The sequence below is a fragment of the Myxine glutinosa genome, chromosome 2 (assembly GCF_964187855.1).
Source record: "Myxine glutinosa chromosome 2, kmMyxGlut1.1, whole genome shotgun sequence".
Classification (NCBI taxonomy): Eukaryota; Metazoa; Chordata; class Myxini; order Myxiniformes; family Myxinidae; genus Myxine; species Myxine glutinosa.
This window is the reverse complement of record NC_136262.1, coordinates 90,259,077-90,284,714: the sequence shown is the minus strand read 5'-3', so window position 1 is coordinate 90,284,714 and position 25,638 is coordinate 90,259,077. Positions and strand designations below refer to the sequence as shown.

Below are 25,638 nucleotides of genomic sequence, written 5' to 3'. Positions count from 1 at the left end.
CTTCGAACTGTTTGTACCAGTCGTAGATGGACTTCCTGGTTGGGTTTTTTTTTTCATAACCTGTCTGGAAATGTCGTTGCACAATTGTTTCTGATTTTATCTTGAATTCCATGATGCAGGAAGCTTTCTCCAGTTTGCTTGCCGCCATTTTGAACATAACCCATGGTGTCAATGTTGCACCACTGCATCGGTGACAAACACTCACGACACAGGACCAGGACATGAGAATGTATACACAAGAAGCCAAATAATTGGCATGGACAGCTGGACGTGGACAAATCCACGGTCACACTGACATGCACTTACTGCCTCTGAGGAAGGAAATGAGGTTGTTCTTGAAACATCAGGCAACAATAAAAAAATTTCATTCTTTACGGCTCGGCGTGCTGCTTTTTTTCCTGCAATTATGAATCCTGAGCGGCAGATGTTCCACCGTATACATATGTCTATGTATGTACATACATACATACATGCTCCTCTATAATCGGCCTTAACTCTTAGATGCAGGCATCAAAAATACTACATAAACACAGCCATTGGGCCTCGGAGGCCCAACGGATGTATTCGTGTCATTTTTTTTTTTTTTTATAGATTTATTTCTTTCATATCCTTTTTCAATCCAAGTCGAAGCTAATGGATGTCTATTTGCTCAGAAAATGTGAATCATTGATCCTATTAGTTGGAAGAATCCCATACAAGTCATAAATCTTTTTAAAAATATTTTTGCAAAAAATAATTTTTGTTCTTGGTTTTTCAACTTTTTTTTCTCGAAAACGTTGAGGCTCATGGAGGAGTATTTGCTCAAAAAATATGATTCACTGATCATTTTATTTAGAATGCATATGTCCACAACTGTCAAAAATCTTTCAGACCGAACTTTCAAAAAAAAATCAGACCGAACTCTCTTATCTGTCTCCCTCTTCCAAATCCTGGTGGCGTCTGGTCAAATCCGTTTCTGGTGTTTGTTCCCCCTCCATCCCCTCCCTTACCTCAAACGGCTACACAGCTGACTCCGCACGTGAAAAAGCTGAATGCCTCAACTCTGTGTTTGCCTCTAAATCTTGTGTCCCAAACCCATCCCTCTCTGTACCTACCATGCCCAGTCGTACCCTGCTGCTCCTGGACTCCGTGTCCTTTCCTCCTGACAAGGTGGAAAAGTTTCTGTCAACCCTCGACTCTGATTCTGCAACTGGACCCGACGGCATCAGCCCACGGGTCCTAAAATCCTGCTCTGCTGCTCTATCTCACCCTCTCTCTGTTCTCTTCACCCTCTCTTTTGCTCAAGGTCAACTGCCATCTGCTTGGAAATCAGCCAACATCACCGCTTTGCACAAAAAAGGTGCAAAAACAGATCCTAGCAACTACAGACCAATCAGCCTTCTCCCAATTATCAGCAAAGTCATGGAATCCATCATTGCTTCGGATATGAAATCTTTCCTCTTCTCCAATGGCTTGATCTCTGATCATCAATTTGGTTTCAGACCAGGTCACTCTACTCTGGACATGCTGCTTCTGCTGTCTCAACAATGGATGGAGGTCCTCAATGCCAAACAGGAAATTAGAGCTGTCTCCCTCGACATATCACGTGCCTTCGACACGGTCTGGCACCCCGCTCTGCTCACCAAACTCTCCTCCTTTGGTATCCATGGAAATCTCCACGCATGGCTGGCGGACTTCCTCTCTAGTCGTCGTCAACGTGTGGCCCTGAATGGGTTTCTCTCATCTCCTCTTCCTGTTCAGGCTGGAGTTCCCCAAGGCAGTGTTCTGGGCCCCGTGCTTTTTCTGGTCTTCATCAATGATCTCTCTGACTCTCTCGAAAATCCTCTCTATCTCTTTGCTGATGACTCCACTCTCTGCCGCTCCATTCCTCTTCCCTCAGATCGGCAGTCTGCTGCCTCCTCACTCTCTGAAGACCTGGACAAAATCACAGACTGGTCAAACAAGTGGAACATGTCTTTCAATCCTGACAAATCTCACACTCTTACTATGTCTCTCCGAAAAGATCGACTGGACAACCCTCCCATCTACTTTCTCAACAATCCTCTCCAAGAAGTTCTGTCGCTCAAGATTTTGGGTCTCACTATCTGCCATGATCTTTCTTGGGAAAACCACATTTCCAAGCTGGCCTCCAAAGCCAGTCGCCGACTGGGCATCCTCCGTCGTGCGAAGTCCTTCCTCGGCACACCTGAGCTCCTCACCACATACAAGGCTTTCATCCGCAGCTCAATGGAATACTGTTCTCCCCTATGGGCCGGTGCTCCTGCCTCACACCTAGCTCGGCTTCACGCTGTTGAAACCAAAGCTTTCAGAATTATTGGAATTTCCCGCGATGAAGCTATCTCTGAGGGCCTTTCACTCACTCACCGCAGGCAGGTAGGTGGTCTTTCTGTCTTCTACCGACTCCTCTCCGGCCTTGCACCCCCAGCTCTCTCTGTGCTCTGTCCCCCAAATATTCCTACAGGTCGCACAAGATCTGCCAGCAACCCTCTGATGGTTAAACTGCCGAAATCTCGGCTCTCTGCTCACCTTCACTCTTTCATTCCTCTTTTCTCCCGCCTCTGGAACAAACTCCCTCACTCCCTTCAATCCCACTCCTCCCTCCAGGTCTTTAAAACAGCTGTTCACCACCATCTCTTATCTTCCCCCATCCAAAACCTTGATCTTTTCTACCCCCGCTAATTCACCCCAGATCCACCTTGTTTGAAATTCCAACTTCTTTCCTGGAAGTCCTGGCAGTGTCCATATGTTTTATACCTCTCCCACCGCCCCCTTCCCATGCCCCCCCCCCCCAAAGCCCTCGCCCTCTCTCAGATCTCTCGATGTCTCCATGTCTCTCGGTCCCTGCTCTCAAATGTTGTGTTTGTGTCCTTCCCCCTCTCTCCCCATCTTGTCTACCGCTCCCGATGTTATATGTTTTATGTGTCGGTTTGTCTTTCTGTGTGATTAATGTTCGCTCTTTCACGAGCCTCGATCTTGTATACAAAAAAAAAAAAAAAAAAAAAAATCCGACACCTGTGCAGCCATTGGGCCTCTTAGGCCCCACGAATGTATTCGTGGAAAGTTTTTAAATTTTCACATTTTTGTCACTGAATTATTTGTAACCAAGTTATAGGAGCATATAATGAGGCTCATATCAAGAAAATAATGATATAACATAGTAGTACACCAACATTTATGAGGGGCCTCGAAGGCCCCAGGCCTGCATTCATTTCGAATTTTCGGGTTATAAGTGGAGAATGAAGATTTTCCCACGAGCCTGAATGAAATTTTTATTTATGTCACTGAATTTTGTGTAACAACATGAAAGTCGGTGAAAATGAGGCTCATTCCAAAAAAAAATTGTACAGCATAGTTTTTGCAACAAAAAAAACCATGTGGGCCTCTGAGGCCCAATCACTGCATCCAAGGGTTAAAATCGTATTATTTTTTAAAAACTTTTTCGGGAATTTGTATCACCGAATTTGTCTTGATCAGAGTGGTAATTATAAACGACGTGCTATTCATCTTGTCGAATATGTCTTTCAGAAAATATCCTTCCTAATGAGATTCTACCAGACAAAACTTATCAACAATTATCTTAGCCAATCAAAATAACAATCGCCATTGCTTGTGGGCATGCAGGTCGTGACGGGGAGCCTAGCACCTCATTTCCTGTCTGTGTGTCGTCCCAATCTGTCGGCTTTGGTTTGCCGCGACCCTCCTGCCTTCGCCCCTGGTCCTTCTGCCTGCTCCGGCCAGCCAGGGCCTGTGGCAATGGCCGCTCGATCTTTTCCCTGCAAGGAGGCTGCCATTGCCATGTATAGTGCACTGTTTACTGCGGTAAGGTTTGTTGGTGTTGAGAAGTAGATATGAGATTATGATTATTCTTGTTATTATTTTTACTGTTATTATATTATTACTTATATTGTTATACTATCAAGCCTGGTGTTGGCTTAGCGGTTAGGGTGCCAGCTTGGAATCCTAAGATCCTGGGTTCAGAATCCCGGTCAGCGGTTAGGGTGCCAGCTTGGGATCCTAGGATCCTGGGTTTGAATCCCAGTCAGCGGTTAGGGTGCCAGCTTGGGATCCTAGGATCCTGGGTTTGAATCCCGGTCAGCGGTTAGGGTGCCTGCTTGGGATCCTAGGATCCTGGGTTTGAATCCCAGTCAGCGGTTAGGGTGCCAGCTTGGGATCCTAGGATCCTGGGTTTGAATCCCAGTCAGCGGTTAGGGTGCCAGCTTGGGATCCTAGGATCCTGGGTTTGAATCCCGGTCAGCGGTTAGGGTGCCTGCTTGGGATCCTAGGATCCTGGGTTTGAATCCCGGTCGATCGCTGAATTAACACCAGGGGGGTTGACTCAGCCTGTCATCCTTCCGAGGTCGGCAAATTGAGTACCAGGTCACTGGTAATTCCCTGTGTGTCACAAGGGGCGACTAACAGGGTTGGCAGCAGGAAGGGCATCCGGCCATAAAACATTGCTTCAAAAAGGGGGCCACGGTGTCCGAAAAAGGCCAACCCCCGCCCTGCGGGGAAAAACGGCCTCTAAAGGTGGTTGGTGATGATGATTGTTATACTGTCACCATTGTGAGTACTAGGGCATGCCCGTACTATATATAAGCTAGGACGTGCCCGTACGTGGGTGCCCGTTCCTTGCCAAAAAAAAAAAAAAAAAAAATTTGTGTAGGGGTGTGTGTGTGTAAACATCCTAGGGCGTGCCCGTACGTGGGTGCAAAAAAACATGCGTGCAAACAACAACAACAAAAAAAAACTTTGAAACCACGTGGCAGTAACGACCACAGAACCCCCCCCCCCCTCTATTTACATGAATGGTTTGGTCCATTCGCAACGACCACAGAACCCCCCCCCTCTATTTACATGCAATGGTTTGGTCCAAAGCGAACGGTTTGGTCCATTCGATGTGATTCGATGATTCGATGTGAATGGTTTGGTCCATTCGCAACGACCACAGAACCCCCCCCCCCCCCTCTATTTACATGAATGGTTTGGTCCATTCGCAAAGCCAAAGCGAACGACCACAGAACCCCCCCCTCTATTTACATGAATGGTTTGGTCCATTCGCAAAGCCAAAGCGAACGACCACAGAACCCCCCCCCCCCCCCCCTCTATTTACATGAATGGTTTGGTCCATTCGCAACGCCAAAGCGAACGGCGAACGGCTAAATCGCCATAGCTCGGTAAGTACTTGTCCGATTAATTTCAAACCTTGAAAAGGCACATCCTCGGGTCCCCAGCAATATACCTGGCAAGTTTCAAGTATATCGGACCGGTAGTTGTCGAGAAACAGCGGTCACAGACAAACGTACAAACGTACAAACGTACAGAGATTACTGGAATTATAGATAGACTAGGGCATGCCCGTACTATATATATATCTAAAATTATATCCCCCCCCCTCTATTTACATGAAATGGTTTGGTCCAAAGCGAACGGCTTGCGAGTGGTGACAATCCCCCCCCCCCTCTATTTACATGCAATGGTTCGGTCCAAAGCGAACGGCTTCCGGAGTTTGGTAAAGAAATCGCCATCGCGTACACAAACGCGCAGGAAAGCGAATGAATCGCAAATTCGTTTTTATTAGTTGTAAAACATAGTTTAACGCCAACATAGTTTGCAAACGTGAAATAAATGAATACGCTCTCAAATGTGCCATCCGAGGCAGAGTGTGCCCGCCACGTTCGGCACACGCGATCGTTCGCTGCTCTCTGATTGGTTGAATCGTTTTTTGGACATAGCTCGGTAAGTAATTGTCCGATTAATATGAAACCTTGAAAAGGCACATCCTCGGGTCCCCAGCAATATACCTGGCAAGTTTCAAGTATATCGGACCGGTAGTTGTCGAGAAACAGCGGTCACAGACAAACAAACAAACGTACAGACAGACAGACAGAGATTACTGGAATTATAGATAGATATCTAAAATTATATCCCCCCCCTCTATTTACATGAAATGGTTTGGTCCAAAGCGAACGGCTTGCGAGTACGGTGACAATCCCCCCCCTCTATTTACATGCAATGGTTTGGTCCAAAGCGAACGGCTTCCGGAGTTTGGTAAAGAAATCGCCATCGCGTGCACAAACGCGCAGGAAAGCGAATGAATCGCAAATTCGGTTTTATTAGTTTTAAAACATAGTTTAACGCCAACATAGTTTGCAAACGTGAAATAAATGAATACGCTCTCAAATGTGCCATCCGAGGCAGAGTGTGTCCTCCACGTTCGGCACACGCGATCGTTCGCTGCTCTCTGATTGGTTGAATCGTTTTTTGGACATAGCTCGGTAAGTAATTGTCCGATTAATATGAAACCTTGAAAAGGCACATCCTCGGGTCCCCAGCAATATACCTGGCAAGTTAAAAGTATATCGGACCCGTGGTTGTCGAGAAACAGCGGTCACAGAGAAACAGACGTACAAACGTACAAACGTACAAACGTACAGAGATTACTGGAATTATAGATAGATGTCATATAAAAAATTAACAGTTGTGTGCAAAATGTAGGACCTTTAACATTACACAGCAGTCTGTACCAATATCCTGGAATAGCAGAAGTAGTATACAATTTATGAATTAAGGGATGGATTTATTTTTTATGTTGAAGGCTCCAGTCACGGACTATATAGTCCTCAACGAGCTCAGCCCTTAAATAAAAGAACTGCATTGATAGAAAAGTGAAGAAAGAGAGAATAGTCTGAAGAGTTTTTGAGGAAGTAAAAATACAGGAATTAAAAACTGTGTTTAAACCATAAAACTGTGTGAACAGGAAAAACAGGAAAACAAGAGTATCCATGATTCATAGTTTTGTCTTCACATGGGAAGCAAATCATAAAGCAAGACGCTCTGCTTGTCTCGACTCACTTCCTTAAACCAACCTCAGCTGTACATCACCGGGGTTGGTACGCCCAGGGGCTCTCGCCTGCTACGGCCAAGTTTGGGTTTGGTGGCACTTGGATTGGCAGCTGTATGCGGAGCCGCTCGTGTGGCCGAGTGTCGGAATCACTGGCAGGATGTTGCTGGTGGCTTTGTCATTGGAGTTGGAATCGCCATCTTCCTGGTCAGTAATATATATATATATATACCGGTATGCACATTTTCACGACCGCTGTTTTACCATTTCTCTCTTCTGTAAGGATGTTTACCAATTTTAAGTTATTGTCCAATATGTGCAGTCGAACAACTCATTAATTTAGCAAATGATCTTGGCTTCAAGTGCTATGCAGATAATAATAAAGTGTTAGGCTGCTTGTGTTGAGCAACTTGTGTTGAAGCCCATTCTGCAGCACTTCACTGTTGTGGATTTGAGTCCCATGGTCAGTTCAGGTTCAGATAATGGGGGAAGGTGTTATGTCAGTTATCTTGGGTCTGCTCTAATGTGCACATTAAAAGATCCCACTGTACTATTTGAACGCAAACCATATAAAAACCAACTATTTAACCATTTATGGAACTAAAGCAGCAGTTATTAGTCCCCTACCGGTGTACACCGGAGGGGACTATAGGTTTGCACGCCGTCCCTCCGTCTGTCAGTCTGTCCGTCCGTCACGCAAAGAACAGTTTTCCGGACTTTTTTTCTAAACTCTTAACGCTAATGATTTCAAACTTCGCACATGGTTTCCTCATGATAAGTTACAGGTCGAGTTCGAACTTCACGACGTTTCGATCATTTTTGACAAGGTTGTGACACTTTTAACTTTGGGAATTCTGATAATTCTGATTATCCTTAACTCAGTGCCATTTTAAGTTTTAATTTCCTTTAAAAAACATTTTCTCTGCAATAATTGGACCCATTGAGATCAAATTTTCACCATAGGGGGGACTCGGTCTGTGAAATATTTTAATGGTAATTATGACGTCACAGGTCACGTGATTCGGTCGCCATATTGTTTTTCGTGAAAACACGAAAACCCCTTTTTCTCTGCAACGGCTGAACAGATCGAGGCCAAACTTTGCAGCCGGAATCGCATACCCATGACGAACAGAAAAAGTCAGCGAGCATGACGTCATGCGTCACATGGTTTCAGAGTTATGACGTTTTTAAGCATGAACCTTTAAAACCGAGCCCGTCCCTCATTTTTGATCCAATCGAGGGGAAACTTCACAGATCTGTTCAGCATGTCAGTCTTGTGATGGGTCACGTGGTTTGGCAGATATCGTTAATTAAACGAAAATATTTAATAATAAAAAATGTATATCTCTTGAATCGCTAGTACCTCAGACCGTGAGTTGGTAATAATTTATATAATTCACACAGTGCAATACGTGCAGGCTGCTCCACGGAGCGACCTTGCGGGCTTATCAACGAGGCGAGGCGTGACATACGTGTCTCAGCATAGCTCAGATCAAGTTTGAAAACCAGCATCAACCGTGCATAAATTTGCATATTCGATCATTTTTGACAAAGTTATGGCACTTTGAACTTTGGTAGGGGACATGTATTACAGCGAAATACTCAGAATGCTTGTTAGTCTAGCCATGTTTACCTACCTTAAAGACCAATTGTTGTAAGGTGTGCCAACAGATATTGCCCGTGACATAATAAAACAATAAGGGCACCCGGTAGAGCGCACACCTCCACCAGGCTGAACAGTTTATGTTTTGTATCCCACTGATAGGCCGGATCTGCATCCGGTCCTGAACCAAAATCTAATCAGCTTGTTCTTGCTACTTATCCAACTCATCCACCAAGTTTTGTCTGAATCCATCCGTAAATTTTCTGAGATATCGTGCTATATATTGTTGTGGTTCTACATCTCGATGGTGAAGAATCACTGAAAAAATATAGTATCCAGATCTGGTTCTTTATCAAAATCGAATCAATTCGTCATTGTCACACACCCAACCTGTCCACCAAGTTTCGGCCGAATAAGTCCATAGCTTTTTGAGATATCCTGCTCACAGACAGACAAACAACCAGGGATGAAAGTGAAAACACAACCTCCATCCATCTTTGGTGGCGGAGATAATTAATGTAAATGAAATGGTGAATGTAACTTTTCTGCATAATATTAGCTTGATCTGACATTAGTTGGATGCTGTGTCATCTGCAGACATTAGTTGGATGCTGTGTCATCTGCAGACATTAGTTGGATGCTGTGTCATCTGCAGACATTAGGTGGATGCTGTGTCATCTGCAGACATTAGGTGGATGCTGTGTCATCTGCAGACATTAGGTGGATGCTGTGTCATCTGCAGACATTAGGTGGATGCTGTGTCATCTGCAGACATTAGGTGGATGCTGTGTCATCTGCAGAAATTAGGTGGATGCTGTGTCATCTGCAGACATTAGGTGGATGCTGTGTCATCTGCAGACATTAGGTGGATGCTGTGTCATCTGCAGACATTAGGTGGATGCTGTGTCATCTGCAGACATTAGGTGGATGCTGTGTCATCTGCAGACATTAGGTGGATGCTATCATCTGCAGACATTAGGTGGATGCTGTGTCATCTGCAGACATTAGGTGGATGCTGTGTCATCTGCAGACATTAGGTGGATGCTGTGTCATCTGCAGACATTAGGTGGATGCTGTGTCATCTGCAGACATTAGGTGGATGCTGTGTCATCTGCAGACATTAGGTGGATGCTGTGTCATCTGCAGACATTAGGTGGATGCTGTGTCATCTGCAGACATTAGGTGGATGCTGTGTCATCTGCAGACATTAGGTGGATGCTGTGTCATCTGCAGACATTAGGTGGATGCTGTCATCTGCAGACATTAGGTGGATGCTGTGTCATCTGCAGACATTAGGTGGATGCTGTGTCATCTGCAGACATTAGGTGGATGCTGTGTCATCTGCAGACATGAGGTAGATGCTGTGTCATCTGCAGACATTAGTTGGATGCTGTGTCATCTGCAGACATTAGGTGGATGCTGTGTCATCTGCAGACATTAGGTGGATGCTGTGTCATCTGCAGACATTAGTTGGATGCTGTGTCATCTGCAGACATTAGGTGGATGCTGTGTCATCTGCAGACATTAGGTGGATGCTGTGTCATCTGCAGACATTAGGTGGATGCTGTGTCATCTGCAGACATTAGGTGGATGCTGTGTCATCTGCAGACATTAGGTGGATGCTGTGTCATCTGCAGACAGGTGGATGCTGTGTCATCTGCAGACATTAGGTGGATGCTGTGTTGATCCTCACAAAATAAGAGAACTAGTTTATTTCATCAGAATTATTGCACATTTTAAATGTAGGGATTTCCACTGTCATTGGAAATCGTGCTGTCTGCAATACAAAATGGCGGCCACTTTCCGAATAGTCATTGTTTCTGCATTTCAGATCGTTGAAAATCATGTCTACGATGATCTAAAACCCTTCAGTTTTGAATTTCTGCTCGTCAGTCAGCACAGGCCGCTCAATATGCCTTCGTGCAATTAGTAACTACAACTCATTCAGTAGATGGCGCTGCACGTTTCCCATTTCTGCTGGGCCCCATACAGCATCAATGGTGATATTCTTAATTCATAACTCGTGTGTGTGTGTGTGGATGATGAATCTACCCACAATTCTTTGCGAAAAAGTGATTTCCCCAGGTTTCTTTCAGTTGCTTTGGTACCCTCTGGCTCGTGGGGCCTGTTGCAATTACAACAGTTGCAACATTGTTATTATGGCACTGATCGCACGACTGTTGTTGCACTATGTGATGTAATAACGTCACACCCTAATGCGACATCTTTGCACGACACCCTGACTTTACTCAACAAATAATGACGAAGTTTGTAGAGACTAAGTTAGACCATGTACAGGTGAATGTAGATGAAGGGGACAAGATGCACCTCCCAGGACTTTAAAATCATTTTCTGGAACTTCATCAATGGAGTTTTCATCATCATTCTCAGACTACGGGGCTTTACGGACTGCTTTTCATTATCTATTGTTTCACAGCTCTCTGCAAACAATCCTGTAAATTTTTAGTGAGTTATCCTCATATTACTGTGACAGTATTGTACTCCAGAGATTGGATAATAATCGCGTAACTAACTGGATTAGTGATAGTGTAGCGGTTACCGCTGGATGCACACAATCGCCTTGCACCGGCCAGAACACGGCCAGACGCGCCTCTCCCGGGCATGCCCGGACTCACTGTTCCCGGGCACGCCCGAACCTCCCGGTCACGCCCGGTCTCGTCTTTCCCGGGCATGCCCGCTCTCGCCTTTCCAGGGCTCGCCCAGAGCGTCCGGGCATGCCCGCTATCGCCTTTCCAGGGCTCGCCCAGAGCGTCCGGGCATGCCCGCTATCGCCTTTCCAGGGCTCGCCCAGAGCGTCCGGGCATGCCCGCTATCGCCTTTCCAGGGCTCGCCCAGAGCGTCCGGGCATGCCCGCTATCGCCTTTCCAGGGCTCGTCCAGAGCGCCCGGGCACGCCCAGCCTCGACTTGCCAGGCTGCAGCCAAACACGCCCGGGCAGGTCCAGACTCGCCTTTCCAAGGCTCGCCCTTGACACCCGGGCATGCCCGGTATAGCTTTTGCCGGGCAAACTTCCCGACATAAATGTGTATATATATTGCTGCCCGATAAACGGGCTTGTCAGAATACCTGAGCTGTTTTGTTTCAATAAAGCAACTCGGACGAATTCCGTCTTTGGTCGCGTCAATTCTTTCGACTCGCGTTGGAGCGCAGTTCCTTCATTGGTGACCTACCGACATGGATACGGCAGTGACGCTTAAACTGCCTACCTTCTGGGAGGCTCACGCGGCTGTTTGGTTCGCTCAGGCGGACTCTCAGTTCGCCCTGCGAGGCATCACCGCGGACGACACCCGCTTCCACCATGTTGTGGCGGCGCTCGGTTCCGCCACCGCGGCCCGCGCCTTGAGCCTCCTCGAGCACCCGCCGGCTGCTGACAAATACGACGCGCTGAAGACACTCCTCCTCGACGCTTTCGCTCTCTCACCGGCAGCACGCGCACGGCGCCTGCTCGCTCTGCCCGAGCTCGGCGACACGCGCCCGTCCGAGCGCATGGACTATATGCTCTCGTTGCTCGGTGAGCACTCTCCGGATTTTCTGTTCCGCGAGCTGTTCCTTCGCCAGCTGCCTCACCCAGTACGCCTCGCCCTGGCTAGCACGTTGATCACGACTTCCCGCGCCCTCGCCAGGGAAGCCGATAAGATCTCCTCGGCGGGCCAGCACATCGGCGCGGTTACCTGGAGCCCGCCGCCGTCCGAGGCGACGCCCATGACACCCGAGTGCCCTGCGCGGTTGGAGGCCGAACTGCCGGTGCAACTGGCGGCCGCCACGCCGCACCGCCCGCTTCCGACACGACGGCCGGGGCCTCCACCTGACCGGGCGTGGTGTTATTACCACGCCAGGTTCGGACACAAGGCTCGGACGTGCCGGCCCCCGTGCACTTTCGGCAGGTCGGGAAACGGCCGGGCCGGCGTTCATTCCCAGCCATGAGCACCGGCCACTCGGGCAACTTGCTGTTTATTCGGGACAAAGCGTCTGGGCGGCGTTTCCTGTGTGACACCGGCGCCCAACTGAGCGTCATACCCGCCTCCAAGCAGGACAGGCGGGACGCCGTTTGCGGCCCCTCTTTGGTCGCTGCTAATGGCTTGGCCATACGCACTTTCGGCCCACGCGTCGTCACCCTCTGCTTCGGCAGCCAGCGTTTTCAATGGACTTTTGTGACCGCCTGCGTCCCTATGGCTTTGCTGGGCGCCGACTTCCTCTGCGCGCACGGGCTGCTGGTCGACGTCAAACGTCGTCGCCTTGTCAACGCCGAGACCTTCAGCTCCCTGGTGTGCACGATGAGCAGCTCTGCGCCGACCGAACTGGCGTGCGCCCTCCCGGCAGCGAACGAGTTCGCTCGCCTGCTCGCGGAATTCCCGGCCCTCACGCGGCCGACGTTTTCGGCCGTCGCGGTGCGGCACGGGATCGAGCACCACATACCCACTACGGGCCCGCCAGTCTACGCCAGGGCCCGCCGCCTCGACCCGGCCAAGCTCGCCGTTGCGAAGGCCGAGTTCGACGCATTGGAGCACCATGGCATCGTGCGGCGCTCCGATAGCGCGTGGGCCTCGCCACTGCACATCGTGCCAAAGCCGGGGGGTGGATGGCGCTCGTGTGGCGACTACCGCCGTCTCAACGACGCTACCACCCCCGACAGGTACCCGATCCCGCATATTCAGGACTTTTCCGCCCGTTTGGCGGGACGGGTCATCTTTTCGAAAATTGACCTGATACGGGGCTACCACCAGGTACCTGTCCGGGCGGCCGACGTCCCGAAGACGGCCGTCATCACGCCGTTCGGCCTGTTCGAATTTTTGCGGATGCCGTTTGGCCTCAAGAACGCGGCCCAGGCGTTCCAGCGCTTGATGGACGGCGTGCTGCGTGACTTGCCGTTTCTTTTCGTCTATCTGGACGATATCCTCGTCGCCAGCACGTCCCGCGCCGAGCACCTCCTCCACCTCCGAACACTGTTCGGTCGCCTCAGCGAGCACGGCTTAATTGTCAACCCGGTCAAATGCCACTTCGGCGCGACGACCGTTGACTTTTTGGGCCACCGCATCACCAAGACCGGGGCCGTGCCGCTGCCGACCAAGGTCGAGGCCATCACCACGTTCCCGCATCCCCGTTCCATCAAGGCCCTCCAAGAGTTCCTCAGCATGGTGAATTTTTATCACCGATTCGTGCCCCGCGCTGCTCAGCTCATGCGGCCCCTTTACGAGGCCCTCCGGGGCAAGCCGGCCAAGCATGACATTGTTTGGTCCGCGGCCATGGACGCGGCCTTCGCCAGCGCCAAACGGGCCCTCGCCGACGCAACGCTGCTGGCTCACCCGGTGCTCAACGCGCCCATCGCCCTCACTACGGACGCCTCCAACTACGCGGTGGGCGCCGTCCATGAGCAATGGGTGGACGGGGTTTGGCAGCCACTCGCTTTTTTCAGCCGGCAACTCCGGCCGAACGAGTTAAACTACAGCACGTTCGACCGCGAGCTGCTCGGGCTATTCCTGGCCGTTCGCCATTTCCGACACCTCCTGGAGGGCCGCCCATTCACGGCTTTCGTCGACCACAAGCCGTTGGTCTACGCAATGGCTAAGGTCACGGAGCCGTGGTCGGCCCGCCAGCAGCGCCACCTCTCCGCCGTGTCGGAGTTCACCACGGACATCTGGCACGTCGCCGGCAAAGACAACGCCGTGGCCGACTGTCTTTCTCGGGCCAGCGCGAACGCGGTCCACCTCGGCGTGGACTTCGCGCTCATGGCGGCCGACCAGACCACCGACGCCTCGGTGCAGGCACTCCGTGCGGCGGACACGGGCCTCCGCCTGGCCGACATTCCCTTCGCGGGCACCGTCCTGCTCTGCGACGTCTCCCAGGGCCAGCCTCGCCCCATCGTGCCCGTTTCCTGGCAGCGCCGCATCTTCGCCTCCATCCACGGCCTTTCTCACCCGGGCCGGAAAGCTTCTCAGAAGCTGGTGTCGGCGCGTTTCGTCTGGCACGGCCTTCGACGAAACATCCGCGACTGGGCCAACGCCTGCGCGGCCTGCCAGCGGGTCAAGGTCCACCGCCACACCCAGGCCCCGCTGGCACTTTTCGCCGTGCCTGAACGGCGTTTCGACCACGTCCACGTGGACCTGGTGGGTCCCCTGCCCCCCTCACGGGGGTTCACCCACCTGCTCACCATGGTGGACAGGACCACCAGGTGGCCGGAGGCCGTGCCCCTCGCCTCCATCACCACCGCCGACGTGGCGCAGGCGTTCATCGCCACCTGGGTCGCACGCTTCGGCGCACCAGCGGACATCTCGTCCGACCGCGGCCCACAGTTCACGTCTGAGCTTTGGGGCACGGTCGCCCGTTCGTTGGGGGTCACGCTGCACCGCACCACGGCCTACCACCCCCAAGCCAACGGGTTGTGCGAGCGGTTTCACCGCTCCATGAAGGCCGCACTCATGGCCGGCCTTCAGGACGACGGTTGGGCCGACCGGCTGCCGTGGGTCCTTTTGGGCCTTCGCACGGCCCCCAAGGAAGACCTCCAGGCGTCCGCCGCCGAGCTCGTCTACGGCCAGCCGCTCCGCGTCCCAGGCGAATTCGTGCCCGACGCTACCAGTCCCTGGTCCGCCGCTCGCCAGCGCTCGGACCTCCAGGAGGCCGCCCGACGATTTGCCCCCGTGCCGACGTCCCGCCACGGTGGCCCCCAGTCCTACGTCCCCCCGGCGCTTCGCACAGTGGAGTACGTCTTTGTGCGTCATGACGCGCACCGGGGGCCACTCCGGCCGCCGTACGACGGGCCCTTCCGGGTCCTGCGACGGGGCGACAAGTCTTTCATCGTCGACTTCGGCGGCCGGCCGGACCGGATTTCTGTGGACCGCCTCAAACCGGCGCACATGGACGTCGACCGACCACCACGGTTGGCCCTTCCTCCGCGGCGAGGCCGCCCCCCGTCCACAGTTCCCCCCGCTCGACCACCCACCACCACGTCGGACCCCTCCCCACGACCCTCCAGGGGTCGCTTCGGCCGGGTCATCCGGACCCCCCTTAAATTGACCCTGCCGGTGCAGGTCGATTCTGGAGGGGCGTGTGTAGCGGTTACCGCTGGATGCACACAATCGCCTTGCACCGGCCAGAACACGGCCAGACGCGCCTCTCCCGGGCATGCCCGGACTCACTGTTCCCGGGCACGCCCGAACCTCCCGGGCACGCCCGGTCTCGTCTTTCCCGGGCATGCCCGCTCTCGCCTTTCCAGGGCTCGCCCAGAGCGTCCGGGCATGCCCGCTATCGCCTTTTCAGGGCTCGCCCAGAGCGTCCGGGCATGCCCGCTATCGCCTTTCCAGGGCTCGCCCAGAGCGTCCGGGCATGCCCGCTATCGCCTTTCCAGGGCTCGTCCAGAGCGCCCGGGCACGCCCAGCCTCGACTTGCCAGGCCGCAGCCAAACACGCCCGGGCAGTTCCAGACTCGCCTTTCCAAGGCTCGCCCTTGACACCCGGGCATGCCCGGTATAGCTTTTGCCGGGCAAACTTCCCGACATAAATGTGTATATATATTGCTGCCCGATAAACGGGCTTGTCAGAATACCTGAGCTGTTTTGTTTCAATAAAGCAACTCGGACGAATTCCGTCTTTGGTCGCGTCAATTCTTTCGACTCGCGTTGGAGCGCAGTTCCTTCAATAGGAAGAAAAGAGTGGCTGTGAGTGGGAGGATGTCTGGCATCGAGGGGCACTTCAGGGATCAGTACTGGGACCATTATTATTCATAATTTACATCGATGATTTGGATAATGGGGTTAGGAATCTGCTTTCTAAAATTCTAGATGACACAAAGGTTGGAAGTAAGGTACATAATAGAGAGGTGGTGGTGGGAGGGGGAGACCAGAGCCAGGAAAGTCTCGATACTTTTAATAGATTCAGGCAAAACATTGACGGATAAAATTTAACATAAATAAATGTAGAGTGCTGGGGATGGGTAATAGTAATGAAAATAGGGATTACATGATACAAGTAGCAATGTTGAAGTGTCATACAGGAGAAGGATCTGGGGGTGGTAATATATATGAGGGGTAAGCAGACAGGGCAGTGCCGGGCAGGTGAGGCAGTTCTAGGTATCGCTACCAGGGTTTAGGTTGTGTTCGTAGGGGGATAAATTATAAATCAAACGGGGTGCTTTTAACACAATACAGGAATTTCGTGAGGCCTCTTCTAGAATATTGTGTGCACTTTTGGTCACCACATCTCAAGAAGGATATAGCTGCCATAGAGAGGGTTCAGTGTAGGACTACTACATTGATTTTGGACCTCGATAGACTTGGCCGAGCTAGACAAGGTTGAAGTTGACAGAATTAGAAATACATTAGAAAGGAGATGATTCCAGGGGGATTTGAATGAGATGTTGAAGATGATGAAGGGTATAGGCAAATAAGGTAAGGGTCTTTTAATCAGAGACTAGTTGATGCATGCAATCATCTCCCAAGAAAGGTAGTGGCAGCAGAAACAGTAGATAGTGTTACGTGCTCCTCCCCGAACCCCGGTCAATGTGTACCTCCGAGCCTCGAGAGGAGTCACGGCAGAAAGATGTGTTATTCTGTGTGTCAAAGATCAATGGTGAAACCACACCAATTGTTACCAACAAACAAGTATTGTATTAAGGTCACATAAGAAGAATAACAGTACAATAACAATATTGTTGCAGGTCCGGGGGTCGGCGCTCCCCTTACCAAGGGGGTGGGGGGGGGGGTTCATCCCCTTGTCTTTTACACTGGCCGATTTCCCCCAGTCCTGGAAATTACACGCTCCTTTGCGGGGTGAGATTGGCCAGGGTGATTGGTCAATGGGTTCCCAGATACCTTTGCCAATCCCTCCGCAATGCAGGGATATAATTCCCTGCTCGGACCCGGACAAGATGGAAATTGCCGAGCGGTTTTAGCAATCCGAGGTCCGAGCCGTTAGCGGTTGACTAACCCGATTCAGAGCGGTTGGCCAAATCGTGCCACGTATATCAATATGGGGAAAACACGAAAGCGATCGGATGAGAAGAAATCAGATGGGTGAAGGAAGAACAAATATGATTTATTATACAATACTCAAGAGGAAATGAAAGGGGCAAGAATATACAGAAGAAGGAAATAAAAGGATGTAGGGAAAGCTTAGACACTTAATTATCACGCCCAGGACAATACAGACAGACTTACACGGGAGTTGGTAATGGTAGGAAGGAAGGAGGAGAAGGGTCCAAGCAGATGGTAGGCGTCGAGGTCCGGCCCCAGGTTCACGCTCCACTCCGGTCCACGCTTTGGTTCGCGGCGAAACCCGGCAGGCAGTGCGGTCAGTATTGTCGCGGTGGCGGACCGACCTTCTCACCGTCTCTCTCTCTGCTCTCGACCCTCGACTTCAATAGCGGTCTAGAGGGCCTCAGCCTATTGCAGCAATACGAGCACCCCCACTCTCCTCTCTCCACTTGTCACAGCGCGTCCTCCCTTCTCTCTCTCGTGGGGGCCTCGCGCAACGGGTTTTATTGCCACGCCCGGCGAACCCTCTGGAACCTCTAACCACACCCTGTCAGGCGATGTCGCCTCAGCTCTGATTGGCTGGTGGCCCTTACCGCCCCCCCCCCCCCCCCCTGCTGCCGATCCGATCTCAGCCTCGCTGCCGCTCCACCCCCTTTTTGGGCCTTACCTCGTGGCTGGGCTAGTTCCAGCAAACCAAGAGCAGCAAACGCTGCTGGCAGCCAAAGCGTAACAAACTGCGAGCATCCCAAACTGCGAGCATCGCAAGCGTAACAACTGCGAGTTGTCAAATGGGGCGCGGGATGGATTCTGCCCAACGAGGTGGAATTTGGAGGGTGGAGGCACAATGGAACGGGACCTACTCTTATTTATTTAATGCAACGCAGAGTCAAACTATTGGGAACACAGCCTTACCTGAAACATAGACTAAATAAATAACTATAGAAGGTCCTATGGTGTCCTACGTGTTGCTGTGGACTAACTCGGGTGCTCTCGTTTAACATTAGAAAATGGGGATATTTACAGGGGATTATTTATAAGGGATTATTACAAATATTTACAAAGTGGAGGGTTCTCAAAACCGCAACAATATTAATCAATTGTACAACCAATATATCATTCCTATGATGGTACCATCAGTTTCGTACAATGTAACTCACTGTGCTCCAAGTGAGCGAAAAGAACATTCCCAATGTCTCTATCCCGGCATCAAGCCAAAGTCGATCCACGCTTCAGTGATCATCAGAACGATGTCGTATCGAGACCAGAATCCCGTTCGGTTGACAGTCACACTGCCAAAGATAGGCAAAGGTGTCCTCAAGAGGCGACTGGGAAATCACCCCTTCGGGTATGGACATTCAACGGCTCCCAATCGACGAACCGCAAATTCCCACTCAAAATCCACGTTACACACACACACCCGGTTAACGGCTGGATGCGTTGAAATGGTTGAAGCGAGGTGAAAAACCTGGAGCGATGCGAAAATCCAGCGCGAGGCAAAATGGCCAACGGTCCGTTCTCGAGACGTAACAGCACTTCAATGATTCTCTTCGGAATCAACCGCAAAACCTGTCACGCAGGTTTATCTGTCACAGCAATAACAACTCTGTCGCAGGAATCCCTTTCCCAGGAAACCCCAAAGTTCACTCGTGACCCTCGTTCGCCAGCGTTTGCTCAAAACCTCAACGCAGCTCGGCTCCTTCTCCGACCTCCCTCGCTCCGCCTCCTTTTTCCTCTGCCTCTTCTTCTTCTTCTTCGTCCGGTTCCCGATCCGGTTTCCGGTTTCTTTTAAAACACTAACTTTTTTTTACCTTTTGAAAACAGCTATTTCCAATTCACTTAAACGATAACAATAATAGTACATGGAACCAAAAAATGTTTACAGTGGATGAGAACCACAACAACGGAAGTGACGAATCCGTAACAATAGTTTTACATTGGATTTAGATAGGTACCTAGAAGCATTGGAGATTGACAGAACTTGTAGGTAGTTGTCTGTCTGTGGATCGGTGTTGCTTTATTGGGTTAGTGCAGAGCTGAATGGCCTCCTCCTGTGCCAATGTTCTCCCTATAATTGGACTTTTGTGAGACGTATAGTCGAGCAGCAGGAAGTCCCTTGGCCTGGCTGAAAATTGAGGCCATGATAAGACCTGCTCAAGATTAGGTCCAAACCTACTGGATGGTGCTAATCAATCGTGCTTCCATTGTATGGAATAAAATTTAGCTTCAGGATCCTCGGTGTGAAGCCATGTTTCATCATCAGTTGCAAGACGAGCGATAAAGTCATCTGGATCTACATCGATCGGTTTGAGAATTTCACAACATAATGCTAGTCATTGCTGCAGTTGATGGTGAGCGCTGATGTTCCAAGGAACTGATCTTGCTGACAACTTAGACATAACTGAGTGTTCATGGATGATGGTGAAAAAGCTGCCTTAAGAAATTGTTCCACGTTCTGTGGATATTTTGTTATCTTGGTAAACTTAATGCGACAAGCCTCACAGGATGGCCTAGAGGTATGTACACTCGCCCCTAAGCTGTCTAGCCTGGCTTGAAATCCCGACTCAGCGATACACTGTCATCCCGGTGTTTCACAGGCAGGGTGATTCTTCAGTGTGTGTGCCGTCTCTTGGGTGGACATTAAACTGTCTGCAGACATTAGTTGGACGTTAAATTTCAAATTGTCCTTTGCGAAGACACAGCGAGCTATCACCGTCACCCGGGCCAAATTACAAATTCTTGCACCAACTACTGCTGGGATGAAAAACCACCCAGCATGACTGTTGCTAAGAAACTGCTTTGGCAGCAGAGACGCTCTATAACAGAGTATAGCTCATCGGATCGCAATGCAACAATCCTTCCTGATCTTGCACACATTTCTAATTTAGGCCAAGGACATGAGGAGACATCAGTGTACTATTACATGGAATACAAGTAGTAGACCATAGACGACTCAACATAATGCATGGCCTTTGAGTTTTGGGACATCGCAGCATCATGAGTTGGGCCCTCAGATTGGAATGCCAAACAGTTAAGCCAATATCATTTTGAAAATGAGATCCATACATTCATTTTGTAAAAACTGTTGGTAAAGTACTGTAGTCAACCGAAGTGCTATTTCAAAGCAGATAACATTGATGTAATAAGTCATCCACCTCTCCCTTGCCTACATTATCTGCAGGTGCGCTGTGTAGTGGATGGTTTCCAGGTACAAAGTGCAGCAGGTGATGGTCATGAGGGCCGACAGGGGAACCAAGGAAGTTCAGGCTTTCTCGGTCTGTCGAGGGGAGATAGCCCTTTGCGCGGTCGTCCAGGCCAGGTAACCCATCACTTAAGCTCTGAAGGTTGAAGCCGGTCCTACTTTCCTATAAATTTAACCTATTATATCTATTCGCTGTATATATTGCAAAGCAAATTAGTTCCGACTCGCACGATTCACAAGCTCATATCTAGTGAAGCGACTTAATATCTTCTGAGTCACATGATGCAGTACATTCTTTAAAGGTAATCTTACATCTTAAAATTCAATGCTTTTTTCCACCTGTCATCCTGGGATTTTTTTATTCCTGCCGTTCCACCTGAGTTCTAAAAAACGGTGCCTTGTATTTCCTCAGTCATTCTGTGAAGGGGTGATCAGGAAGTTTGTAGCCTGGCAAAAGCAATAAATGCCGAAAATAATTTAACCTATTAATTTAGCCAGTCCTTTTACAATAAGTGACTAAAATAATTAAACCTATTAATTTAGCCATACCTTTTACAATAAGTGACTAAAATAATTAAACCTATTAATTTAGCTATTCCTTTTACAATAAATGACTAAAATAATTAAACCTATTAATTTAGCCAGTCCTTTTACAATAAATGACTAAAATAATTTAACCTATTAATTTAGCCAGTCCTTTTACAATAAATGACTAAAATAATTTAACCTATTAATTTAGCCAGTCCTTTTACAATAAATGACTAAAATAATTTAACCTATTAATTTAGCCAGTCCTTTTACAATAAATGACTAAAATAATTTAACCTATTAATTTAGCCAGTCCTTTTACAATAAATGACTAAAATAATTTAACCTATTAATTTAACCAGTCCTTTTACAATAAATGACTAAAATAATTTAACCTATTAATTTAGCCAGTCCTTTTACAATAAATGACTAAAATAATTTAACCTATTAATTTTGCCAGTCCTTTTACAATAAATGACTAAAATAATTTAACCTATTAATTTAGCCAGCCCTTTTACAATAAATGACTAAAATAATTTAACCTATTAATTTAGCCAGTCCTTTTACAATAAATGACTAAAATAATTTAACCTATTAATTTAGCCAGTCCTTTTACAATAAATGACTAAAATATTTAACCTATTAATTTAGCCAGCCCTTTTACAATAAATGACTAAAATAATTTAACCTATTAATTTAGCCAGTCCTTTTACAATAAATGACTAAAATAATTTAACCTATTAATTTAGCCAGACCTTTTACAATAAATGACTAAAATAATTTAACCTATTAATTTAACCAGTCCTTTTACAATAAATGACTAAAATCATTTAACCTATTAATTTAGCCAGTCCTTTTACAATAAATGACTAAAATAAATTAACCTATTAATTTAACCAGTCCTTTTACAATAAATGACTAAAATAATTTAACCTATTAATTTAACCAGTCCTTTTACAATAAATGACTAAAATAATTTAACCTATTAATTTAGCCAGTCCTTTTACAATAAATGACTAAAATAAATTAACCTATTAATGTAACCAGTCCTTTTACAATAAATGACTAAAATAATTTATCCTATTAATTTAACCAGTCCTTTTACAGCAATTTTTAAAGGGCAGGCCAAATTAAATTATGAAATATCTTTCAACATCTCAGTACAAGATGAAATATCGTGCTTGTAATCTGCTATAAGTGTGTGTGTGTGTGTGTGTGTGTGGGTGTGTGCGTGTGTGTGCGTGTTCAAGTCTATCTATATATTTTCACTTTAATTTTTTTTTCTCGGCAACCGCCTCTCCGATCGAAGCAAAACTGTAAACATAGGAGAGGATATTTTACCAATAACCTGACATCATAGGTCATATGGTATGGCAGAAATGTTGTATTAAAGAGGAAAAAATTGAATATCATCTTCTCCAAAAGCACTCAACGAAAAAAAAATTAATCTTGGCATATGTCATCAACTCCCCATGGGGTATATAGTGTGATAACGATGACGTCTTCGGTGAAGTGGTATTGCATCCATAATTAATTGGTTGAATCAAAATCCTCATCCAAAATCTGTAACTTCGTATATCTGATCTACAACCCGATGTGAGCAAGTAATTACATTTATGACGTCATAACCAATGCCGATAAACGATGTGGCATAGTAGGGTGCATGAATGATATGGATATATGGGCTATAACAGCAGTGGGCCATAATAGTAGCGTGTTCAGTTAACGACGGTATTTTTGGTCAGAATGAGCGGGCGAGGCAAGACTCGCTCTATGCGCTCTACAGAGTGCAGTTGTAGTTATTTGTTGGAACTTTATTGATGTCATGGAGCAGTTTGCATTCTATCATTATTCTCAAGCATTTGCCACTTTGTCTTTGAAATGAACAGTAATGGCTTTTTTATCTTGCCTCTATATTAGGCCTCTGGCTTAATGACCATTTTTCATATTTCTTGAGGAGTTTGATAAAACAAAGTCTTCACCTTCACCTGAGTAAACATATCGCAATGATTCATTTAAGGCTGCTGGCTCAGATTGTTAGTTTAGCCTGATTTATATGTTGGATGAAGTCATGTTGACTTACAATCTGTTCACTTGGAATTACAAGTTTGATTCATAGGAATGTGTGGAATGACCTTTGGAGATGCCATCAGTTAGAAATTTACCTAAAGACGTCCATGAGAGTATCGATTGGTCTAATTTTCCAGCACGTTAAAAATTTCAGGATGGTTTCCTTGCTCGTAATCATTTTTCCTTACCATAAACTCAATACCCAAAGCCTAAGGTAACTTATTTGTAAGCAGAGCTTCTCGTGAGGCATAACTTTGTAGTGTGAAGAAGAAGAAGAAGAAGCCATATTAGGAAAGTCAAAAGCAGATGGAGAATGATGAGAAGCAGGTGGAAATGTAAACTAGAAAGCATAATCTATCTATACCTATGAAAAATGGAGGCACGTAATACATCAACTGTCAGTCTGGTGTGTGCGGTTATGATGCGATGTCTCTGCAGAATCATTCGACATCTATTACGGAGGTCACGTGAATAAGGACAGAACACTTGGGCCGACGAGGAGATGAGAAGAGGTGATTGATGGTTTAAGGGGGGGATGAGGTGAGGATAAAGAGAATGAAAGCCATCCCACTTGGAACTTTCACACCACGCCATCTTAACCACAACACGTAGCCAGTCTCATAACCCCACATCAACCACGACTCAGAAAACGAGAGCCATATTCATAGACCTGACTATATTCCTCACCACATTACCACAAACTCCCACTACTTGTGATTACACACACTGTTGCTGTTGTGGTTGGTGTTCTAATGTATTTTTTGCTGTCACTGCTCCTTTAAACCGTATGCCTGGAGCACGGGCATATTATGAGGGCCTTCTATTTATTGGTAGGCTAAAATGTTAGAATTTTAAATCTTCCCTCTTCCACCCCTTTCTTGTACTTCCCTCCTCACCCCTTAAACTATTTTTGCTATGTCCGACCCACCTCCAATTCCCTTTCCAACCCTCTCATTTATTTTCTATCCTAACTACTTTATCCTTTGTATCCCAACTAACCGAGTAACTTTGCCTAACCCCCTCAAATCCTTTTCCATCATTTATGTTTTCAATATACTGCCCTGCCTTCCCTTCACCCCAACCACCTTCCATGTGTGAGTACGAGGTCAATGGCTTTCTTCCCCTTTTGAGAGAGGAGGAATAAACCAGAACAGGCCTCTGGCTGCACAATGGTCAAGATTTATAGTCCAGCAATTTCAGTTACGATGTAATCGAGTTACAAGTTTGATGTCCTAATAATATTGAAAGTTGACGTAAGGATCATTTCTATTTTGTACCGTACTTCAGTTGACTTTAGTCGGGAAAGGCTGTATGGCAAATGCCATTATCAGTTCAGCTTTAAGCTCACAGCTTAAGCCATAATGATGGGGTTTTTGGGGTTTTCAGCTCGAGCAAATGACTTTTGCTTTTATAAGCATAAGCCGTCACCATAGTATAGTTTGGAATCGGAGTTCGGCTTGCGGATGGAAACCAGGCCAAAAACAACCAGAAAGTATCGTGGTTTTAGGTTATGCAGTGAAGAATAGGGTGATTGTATATGATAAGGATTTGAAAGTTGTCGGATATATTTACCCTTTTGTGGTGCTGTTACATATGCTGTGGCTTGGTTCTGTGCAACTTTTCCTACCAATAGCAGGATGAAGCAGCTTGGATCAGGAGAAGTTAATTGAACAATTCCGCATTATTTATTGTTGATTGCTCTTATTGTCGTGTTGATTGCTGGCGATGCGCATTTTTATGTCGGGAGATCAAATTTTGTGATCATTTCCAAGTCGGATGACATTTACCACTGCAACGGTCATTTTACCAATCCATGGCCGTTCCTGCCGGACTAATTCCGTCGAGAAATCCTGATTACTACAAACCATTGCTACTCCAGAGGAACAACGCAATTTGATATCTTCAGCAAAACTAACAGGGGTACAAGGGGAAGACAAAGTCCAACACGTGCAATGTATTTACCCAAGCAGTCTGGGGCTGAAGCTGGATTTTATAAAGACTCTAAAGACTTTTTTTTGGTATTTTTCCATTGTCTTCTCTTTCCCGTTCCTCTACCCTCATTGCCACTGATCATTGTGAGAAGAGTTTTAGTTTTTGACCAAAGCTGTGAGTATGCATGCTGCCAATTGTACTTGTCTGTGAGAATAAACATTATGAGCAATCTTGTCAAGTGACTTGATGAATCATTCTGAAAGAAATTTAGATATTGTAAGTCAAGTTCGATACTAGCTTGGAAAGAAAGATGGGGTGCTCCGTGTGGCATTGCCCCATGCCAACCCTGCGTTATACTGCAGTTTACTAGCATGATCCTATTCCACTGGTAATACAAATTGCAGGCCAGATCAGACAGCTCATAGGTGACTACAGGTACCACAGCACCTGCTACTCGGCTACGGTAATCGCGGAAATGCG

At 47.8% G+C, this 25,638-nt stretch overlaps 1 protein-coding gene across 1 annotated transcript in view; it reads left to right on the top strand.

Annotated features, from left to right (window-relative positions):
• The window catches only part of LOC137421586 (phospholipid phosphatase-related protein type 5), a 98,509-nt gene extending 73,117 nt beyond the window's left edge, over positions 1–25,392 (top strand). The window contains exons 6-9 of the mRNA XM_068107790.2: positions 3,622–3,819; positions 6,872–7,048; positions 20,608–20,745; positions 23,665–25,392. Of these exons, the coding sequence (XP_067963891.1) occupies positions 3,622–3,819; positions 6,872–7,048; positions 20,608–20,745; positions 23,665–23,697 (546 nt within the window). The 3' untranslated portion in view covers positions 23,698–25,392. The remainder of the gene's footprint in view (positions 1–3,621; positions 3,820–6,871; positions 7,049–20,607; positions 20,746–23,664) is intronic.
• The last annotated feature ends 246 nt before the right edge of the window (positions 25,393–25,638 follow it).